This window comes from Puma concolor, chromosome A1 (genome assembly GCF_028749965.1).
Source record: "Puma concolor isolate L17-30 chromosome A1, mPumCon1.1.hap2, whole genome shotgun sequence".
NCBI classification, from domain to species: Eukaryota; Metazoa; Chordata; class Mammalia; order Carnivora; family Felidae; genus Puma; species Puma concolor.
Window position 1 is genome coordinate 103,470 of NC_141667.1, and position 9,063 is coordinate 112,532.

A 9,063-nucleotide genomic window follows, 5' to 3' on the forward strand; every position below is an offset into this window, starting at 1 on the left:
TCACCCAGGGAGCCTGGCTCCCATGACTCTGCGGGGACATGCACAGCGGGACCTTTGTCTGGGGTCTCCCTGGTCCACGCCCAGGACCACGTTGCCCGCCGCAGCTCCCAAGCACGGGCCCCCCTGTGGTGGGCACGGGCGGCACTCTTCAGGGGCCCGGTGCTACTTAGCCAAGCACTCGGGCAGCTCTGCTTTCACCAGCTGAGCGCTCCAAGGACAGGCTGGCCACTGGCAGACGCCTCCAGGGCCAGAGGCAAATAAGCACCCATGACCAAAATAGCTGTCAGATGACCAGAGGGCCCGCTCGCCACCTTTGGCCCAAAGGCGAGCTGCTCACAGCAGCCGCAGCTAAAAATAAGCGAGAAGGGCACCCATCTTTGGGAGAATCGCAACGGGAGAGCACCGTCCTGCCTTCGGGCCGCCACAGGCAGGCACAATGAGGTCGCTACGCTTCATTTCTGCTGAGGCCCTGGTGTCTCACCCCCAGGTGGCCAAGCAGAGCCTGGATGGTGTGGCCCACAATCTCTACCCACTCCTGTTCAAAGCCAGCTACTTGCTGGAGCAGGCAGAGGTGATCCGCACCCTGCTGGAGCGCTGGCCGCTGGAGGAGTTCTGGCTGAGTGCGCTGCTCGGGCCGCGCTCGGAACCCCCGGAGGACTTGCGGGACCGCGCCTGCCGGGCCTGCCTGGAGGCCTGTGTGCAGGGCCTCGCGGACCACGTGCTCCGGGCCGGGGGCCCGAGGCGGCTGCGGGTGGCAGACCTCACAGGCATCCGAGACGTGCAGGTGCAGCAGTGCCCCTGTGGCAGGGCGCTGGGCAGGTGGGGCCGCACGGAGCTGCTGGCCAGGACCTGCTGCCGGCTGCAGGCAGAGCCCCTGGTGGCCCAGCGCCCCATCCAGGTCCTTGCTGACCTCTTTGTCACAGAGGGCAACTTCAAGGTGGTGGTGCAGGCCCTGGGGCCATCAGGCCCTGCCCCACTGCGTGTGCACTGCCTTTCTTTCCGCGCTGACAGCCTGGGCCCCAGCCAGCTGCTGCACGTGCTGCGTCTGGCCGGGCCGGGTGAGCTGCGCAGGCTCGAGGTGGTGCACAACGTGCGGCTGCATGCGGGACACGTGCAGCAGCTGCTGGCCCAGGTGGGCTTCCCCCAGCTGGCCTCGCTCACCCTGCCTGCCAAGGCCTTCGACGCGCCCCCCACCAGCACCCCAACCCCCGACGGCGAGGACCCCCTCCTCACCTCCATCGCCTGGGAGCTCAGCCAGATGACCCAGCTCACAGAGCTGAGCGTGGCCTTCTCCACCCTGACAGGGAAGATTCGGAAACTGCTTGGGTGAGTCTGGGGTGACGGGACGGAGGGCAGGCCGGGTTAGCAGTATCTCTGTTCACAGCTACTCAGCGTGGGTCTGGGTGACACGGGGCCCTCTCAGCGGCCAGGCGGAAGATGCACAAGAGACCTGCAGATGGGACCTGGCAGTTTACAAGGGCACAAGTTTCCCGGCTCCCTCCATCTTTACTCTGTGAGGGCCCAGAGCGGCAGGAGGGCACAGACAGAGGCGTGTGACCCAGGGGGGTTAGGTTGCATGTAGCCTGGCAACACAGGGAACTCAAGGAGGACTGGTTTTGGTTAGTGGGCAGAAGAAATTAGCAAAACGAACAACATACAAGTGACTATGTTATATTGTATTAATTATCTGTCTCATAACAAATTACCCCCACACTGGCCTATGGTGGGCCACAAGCTCCATCAGAGCCCAGCACAACTTGGGTCTACTCCTGTGGTCTCCTCTGAAGGCTTGGTGGGCCGGGAGGGTTAGGCCATCCACTTCCAAGTTCAGTGTGAGGCTGTTGGCAGGTGGCCTCTGCACCTCGGCTGCTGGGAGTCCTCACGACAGAGAGGCTGATCTGAGAACCAGAGATCACCCAGCTAGAAGCTCTTGAGACCGATGTGTCCACACTTCTGCATACCTTGTTGGTTTGGAGCTAGTCGGCGGGTCCATCCACGTGAGGGGAGGACACCACACAAGGGCGGGAGCACCAGGAAGGTCAGGGTTCCACCTGGTTGGTGACTGGCCATGAACATAGAAAATTAAACTTCTTTCTTGAGCCAGTGGGGGTGAAGATGTGGCTTCTAGTTTAGGGAGTCCTTGGCTTACAGATGTTTCTCTTCTATACAAAGGAACCCCAGAAGCTGCTGGCCAAGGGCTGCCCTCACCTTTCCTTCTCTTTCCTAACCCTCCTCCTTCACCCTGCCTACCCCAGACCCCCCCATCCCTGGTCTTCTGTCCCAGGTCTCCTAGAGAGAGAAAAATGAGGGCTCCCTTCCTCCTTTCCTCCTGTCCCCAGTCTCCTGACATAAGAAAGGATGGTTCTGAGCTCATGTATGAATAAACTCCGGCATATATGTGGTGGCTGGCTCTTTGAGACCCTCAGGACAGTCCTGCATTTCTGGCCTAGGTCCTCAGCCTGGATGTGCCTTTGCTACTGGGGGACATTGGTTCCACAAGCCAGATGACCCATCACCGGCCCAGCAGGGCCATCTTGCTAGCTCAGCCCCTGACAGGCTTTCCCGTCTCCCACCACACTCTGACCCTCCACTGGTAGAGTACGTGCTCCCACGTGTGTTTCAATCTGGCTGATTGTCAACAGCCTGGTGAGGCCCCAGGGAGGTCCCAGCATGACGTGTGTCAGGCTAAACAAGTGTGAGACTGGGGGCGGGGGGGTGGGGTCGTTGGTGGTGGTGGTAGTCGGGGAAGGCTCACTCCCTGGCGTGACTTTGAGCAGAGACCCAGAGCATTGAATAGGCAGACTGTGCGGTGGCCTGGACAGAGGCGCAAAGGGCCCAAGCTGGTAATATGGAGGGATCAGGCATCAGCAGGGAGAAGGTTGGGGTTGGTAGGCAGGGCAGTGTGAGAGAGGGGAGCAGGGGAGGGGAGGAAAGGAAGAGAGAAAGTCCTTGGAGGTTCTGAGCAGGAAGAAGATGTGGTCGCGTTCGTATTCACAAGGGCTTCTCGGGCTTCTTTGGCCCACACGATAGACCTGGATGGAGGGGCCGGGGAAAGGACAAGCATGGTGGGCTCTCAGCACCCAGGAAGTACAGGTGCAGGGGCAGGGGGCAGGAGGGGTGGCAGAGAACAGGACCCCATATACTCTCCTGCACTGAGTGCTCAGCCTGATGGCACCAGACCCGGGCCCAGCATCACCCGGGCAGGGTGGGCTGAGGATGTGCATTCTTCACAAGTCCCGGGGCGCAAGGGCCCTTCCTGACTTTGAGAACTGCCCACCAGAGCAGGGTTTACCCCGGCTGTGCATTTGCTGATGCCGGGCCACCTACCCCACTTACATTAGAACACGGGAGGGTCTTTAGGTCCCAGCAAGGCTAGGGCTGGACTAGATGGCTCCATGGCTCTTCCCCGCCCTAAAGTTGTGAGGGCTTCCTCTCTTTGTTCATAGTGAAGCTAGCTGTTTTGTGCCAGCTCACGTGCACCTCACTGCCCCACGGCAAGTACATGAGCAGACACGGTGAGGGGTTGACAAAACAGATTTAACATTTTAGGAACTGATGACAAAGGCCAGACCTGTCTTGGGCTAAGTTAATTCTTCTCTACACTTGGTCACACCACTGGTTCAAGACTCAGCTCTGCCATCACAGCCCCAAACTGTCCACAGACAGGAGGCAAATGAATTACCCTAGTTCTAACAACACTTTATTTATGGACACTGAAAACTGAATTTCATATTATTTTCACATGTCACAGAGTATCTTTCTTCTTTTGATTTGTTCCAATGTTTACAGATATAAAAACCATTTTAGTCTTAGGCTGAATAAAACAAGGCAGGAGTGGATTCAGCCTTTGGGCCATGGTCCGCTGACCCATGAGATAGAATTCACCTTTATTCCTCCCAGAGCTCCTTGCGGGGATCTCCTTTCACCTGTGCTCTTTTCCGCCCCGCCCCTAGCCCCCTGAGGACACCGCTGAGGGTCCTGGACCTGGCCAACTGCTCCCTGAACCACGCGGACATGGCCTTCTTGGCAGACTGTGCCCACAGCATGTGTCTGGAGGTGCTGGACCTCAGTGGGCACAGCCTGTTCAGCCTGTTCCCCTCAACCTTCTTCAGGCTGCTGGGCCGGGCTGCCCAGACACTGAGGATTCTCACCCTGGAGGAGTGCAGCATCGAAGACAGCCACATGAGCATGCTGATACTGGCCCTGAGCCCTTGCCACGAGCTCTGTGAGCTTCGCTTCCTGGGGAACCCACTGTCGGCCCGGGCCCTGAGGCGCCTCTTCACAGCTCTCTGTGAGCTGCCAAAGCTTCGGTGCATAGAGTTCCCAGTGCCCAAGGACTGCTACCCTGAGGGCACCGCCTACCCCCAGGATGAGCTGGCCATGTCCAAATTTGACCAGCAGAAATACAATGTGATTGCTGAGGACCTCCGGGCTGTGCTGCTTAGGGCTGGCCGGGGGGACATCCAAGTCTGCACGCCCCTCTTTGGAAGTTTTGACCCAGATATCCAAGAAACAAGCAATGAACTTGGAGCTTTCTTGCTGCAAGCTTTCAAAACTGCTCTAGAAAACTTTTCTAGAGCGTTGGAACAAATGTAGTAGGCCCTTGAGCAGGCCAAAGGGGGCCTTGTAGTTCAGCTGCACGACACCCCGGGCATCCTGAGTCAGCAGGCTTGGGCATCCACTCCCCCGGCCACCACCATTTGAAGCATCTCTTAGTGAAACTCGTGTGTGACATCCATTAAGCACTAGAGGAGTGGAAACTCTGGCTCCAGGAAAGGTGACTCAAGGCCACTTTGGTGTCAGAGCTCCACGGGGACCCACGAGCTGTCCGCCACCGTGGTAGTGGTGAACAGCAGAGCAGTGCTGGGCAGGATGGGAGCAAGGAGAGGGAGCCCAGACATCAGGCCAGGGCCAGGAAGACACCAGAACCTGTCACAGAACAGGTTGTCTGTACCACGTCTGGGTGGTTTGAGTGATTGAGTCCTGATGCATAAATGCTTAATTACAATGTCGGGGCTAGGTTTCTGTTAAGATCTGACTCATACGAAGGGCTGAGTGTTAGGATGATTACATACTAATAAAACAGCAGTGTGACTTATTCGGACGTGGCTTTAATTTCAACGCAATTTGTATTTTTTTAAGTATCTAAGAATATGAAAATGAAACGTTTTCTCAAGACAGAGGCTAGGGCTTGATGGGGCCACGCCTCCTCACACCATAACCACCAAGTTCTCAATGGGGGTTTGAATGACTGTGTGAGCAGGCTCTGTCTTGTGTCCAACAGCAGGTCCCTCCTCCCCCCGGGTGAGTCCCTGTCCGGGTATGTCCCATGCCTTTCTCTCCACAACCAAGTGGGGCTGCCTAAGATGTGGGGCTCCCGAGTGACAGCTGTCTCAGGATTCTGCTTACTGAGGAAGGCAATAAGGTTCCTCCCGGGTCTTTCAGGAAAGGAGGACATCCAACCAGGGGGCAGGAGGGAAGAGGTGATGTCTAACTCCCCTTGCCCCTCAGATCTGCTTTCTGAGCCACCACCCTCACTGCTCTGCTCACCCTCGGCCATCTCCACAGGTCCATCCTGCTGGCAAAGTCTCTGAACCCTATTTCAGGCACATGGAGTTTGTTATTTTAAGAAGGTCTCGAAAAGAGGGTAGTCACAGAGCAAAATTTTGCAGTGATTTCATTCTAACTCTAAGGAGTGAATTAATTGAAACTGTTTGTGTCTGTGGCTGGCAGGATAGGACCCAGCATGTACATGGGCAGCTGTGGCGGAGATGGGCCCAGGGGTGCTGTGGTGACTGAAGCAGGAGGTAGGCATGCAGGCATCTGCTGGTAGCGAATGTTCCTGACGGCTCCCGCTCCTGGTGCCCCTGAAGAACGAATGCCAAAGAGGATGGTGGGGGCGGGAGGCACAGTCAGAGCAACTCTGAAGCATGTGAAGCAGCCAAACAGGACCTGTGCCTCCTGTGCCATCGTGGTGCCTGTCGTTCACTTGTTCCCGTGGACCTGCTGGGCCCCAACCCTGAAAGTGCCATTTCTGGCCACGATGGGTTTTTGCCACACCTGCCCAGCCTGGGAATCAGAGGCTCTGACGATGCCCATGTGATGTCGGTCCCAGGAATCCTGCCAGGGCCCAGGCACATCCCTGTGCTTTTCATGCCGGGCAGGGCACGGCTCCAACCCAAGGGCAAACTGTGGGGACAAGAAAACCCATCATGCAGGTGGAGAGCGGGGCAGAGGGCCGGGTGTCAAGAGGTTGCGAAGGTGCCACATGGCAGCTCGACTGTCTCTCCTCCTGGTGAAGCTTAGGGGCCTATCACTGCCCAAATCTACCCGGTCTTCCTAGGGGCCAGACACCTGAATTAAGCAGGAACAGTGTGAGGACCACGATGGACACTAGGAAACGTCTTTCCAGGACATCAGGGACATGGTCTTTGCTCCCCCCAAGTCCTTTGTGGAGGCTTAATCATCGCACATCCTCCAGGAAGTCAGCGCTGCTTCCTGTTGCCTATCCTGGCAAAGAGGGAATGCAGATTCAGGGGCTTCCACTTGGTCCTTCCTACCCTGCTTTTGTTCCAGATGCTTCTTTCCAGTTGTACACTCCAGACGAGGAGAGATCGACTGATCCAAGGAACCCTCTGCGCGGGGGACGTGGCCAGAAGACCTGGAGACGTGAGCCTGTGGCTCTTAGTATCACTGACGCTGTCTCTTTCCTTCTCATTTTGTGGCTTGAGCAACACCCTGATCAGTTGCCACCCACTAGACCCTATGATTCCATCTCTATCATTGGCCACCGCGGCAGCTCCCTATGGGTGAAGGCTGTCTTCTGGGTCTTGATGCCCATCACAGCGATTCCACCCACCTGCCCCTGCCAGTCCTGAATGCCATCAGCCTGGGGCCCAAACCCACCCACAACATCACCGCCGCCAGTGGGCCTCACTTACAACAGCAGCCCTGGCCTGTGGGCAGCAGGCACTGCCGAGCTACTCAGTGGCGCCAGAGCCCTTTTCTCAGCACCTCAGTGGGGGCAGCATCTGCCCTCATGTGATAAACCCTCTCAACACCCCCTCCACGCCTCCATGAGCCTCTGTGCTTCTGGCTCCGGGCAGCCTGGCACTCATCCCCCACTGGCCGCAGGTTGCCCACAAGCGGCCAGTGTCCTTGCAAGGACATTATACGCAGGGATACAGGGGAGTCCCCCACAGCGGGGTGCCCTGCCCCACCCTTAGACGCACCCCCCCGGCCCCCCGCCGTGAAGCCCAGGTCCTCTTAGGTGCAGCCATTTCCCCCTGGAGCAGGGACTTGGCCAGTGGCGGGGGCAGGGGGTCTGCGGGAGGGGCTCAGACGCGATGCTTCCCCGCAGTCTGCACCCTGACAAGACCCTGACTTGCCAGGGAGTCTGCAGAAGGTGGATTTCCCTCAGAGCTGCCGCAGAGGCAGTCTATGGTTGGCACACGAAGCCTCGTTTTCTCGTCAAGACTTCCTCTGATGTTAACAAAGGCCACACACCTTGACTTCCCTGCACCCTCTCCATTCGAATGCCGTAGGAGCATAGAACCCCCCCGGTTCCCAAACTGCCACGCACGGGAATAGAACAGGTAATACGCAAGCTCAGGAGGCCCCGGAAGAGAAAGACCGAAGCAAACATGCACACGCGAAGCAGAGAAGCCACTGAGCCAAGGCTGCTGACAGGTGCTGCCGTTTCTGGCTCCTCTCTGAGGGACTGGCCTGCACTGTCCACTCCTGCCCTGAGGGTTCTGTGTCATGTCCTCAAGTAAGCCACCCCCTTGTTACTGTCTCACGTAGCTTGGATTGATCTCTGTTACTTGCAGCCAGAGTCCTAATCCGGAGAGTAAGGGAGCAGCTGTTTTTGTCACTGCTGGAAGAGAGGAGCACCTTGTGTCGGTGAGCAACAGCCCACTTAGGCGGGTCCGGGCACATCCGGAGGCCCGGCTCTGGCTGCGCACAGCCCTCCCGGCAAGCTCTGTGACATCTCTCTGGCCTCTCCAGCTCCGGCTGAGCTGGGTGGGGTCCCCTGCTCCCTCACAAGATAGCCTAGTGAGCACACGCCGTGGCTGAGTCTTTACCAGTGCCCACGTGTCTGCTTCAGATCGGCTTTCCTGAAGTGACACTAAAACGGGGGAACTAATGACAAACTTTTCCTCCCTCTCCTTAAAGAGATGATCTTGGTAAACTGTTCGGCCATCAGACCTTTGAACAATCCCACACAGAAATACTCCATTACGTAGTTTAATTAAATATAACTTCTCTTTTCAAAAACACACAGGTTCTTGGGTGAAGACTTCCCTGTCATAACTACGCATCATTGGTGCGTTTGCAGAATTACTTTGTCACCATGAAATCAACAACTTCCTCTGCCAGCCCGTATACACGTTATAGACAGACACAACCGTACACACACAAAGAAATACGTGGAAGAATTCTGATCTGTCTCTTTGAACTTTAACAAGGGGGGAAAGGCATGTTTAACATAAATTGAGTGGGATTAATCTATAGCACTGTCTCATTTTGGGGACATTCAGGTCAAACCCTGTGCCTTCCAACTTTATTCCAAAGTGAAGCACACTGAAGTAGGCACTTCCACAGGAAGCAGAGGCTGAACATAGCCCCGCCCCTGCCCCGTCCAAGCCCTTCCTGTGGAAATCACTGCAACCCCACCCACAATAACCTGGAGTCCCCAAATCAATTAAAATCACAGGCTGTGAAATGACCCCTCTTCTTGACTGCCACAGAGACAGGCTCCCTCCAGGGACGGGAGCGTCAGTCTGAGAATTTCCAGAAAGCAGCCTGGACAAACGATGATGTTTGACTCTCAAGTCCCCACAAATCTTGCACACATATCAAACAGCTCCTGGCTCCGATCCTTTTTCTGTTTTAAACACTTTTCTTTCAGTAATGTTCTACTGTAGCCTCTTAGTCCACACATATTTTGCTGTATCTGTGAAGTCATCACATAGGCATGACGTGGTGTAAACATTTCGAGCCTAATAAAAAATCAGCGTGAAAAAGGGATGGCATCAGATTAACCCTCGATGAAACTTGCTA

The 9,063-nt window shown here is 56.4% G+C and overlaps 1 protein-coding gene across 1 annotated transcript; it reads left to right on the top strand.

Moving 5' to 3' along the window:
• The first annotated feature begins 43 nt into the window (after positions 1-43).
• On the top strand, positions 44-5,098 carry LRRC14B (leucine rich repeat containing 14B). Its single transcript, XM_025925024.2, has 2 exons — positions 44-1,326; positions 3,954-5,098. Exons 1-2 carry the CDS (start codon positions 437-439, stop codon positions 4,594-4,596), a joined length of 1,533 nt encoding a protein of 510 aa, XP_025780809.2. The 5' UTR covers positions 44-436; the 3' UTR covers positions 4,597-5,098.
• Positions 5,099-9,063: the final 3,965 nt, after the last annotated feature.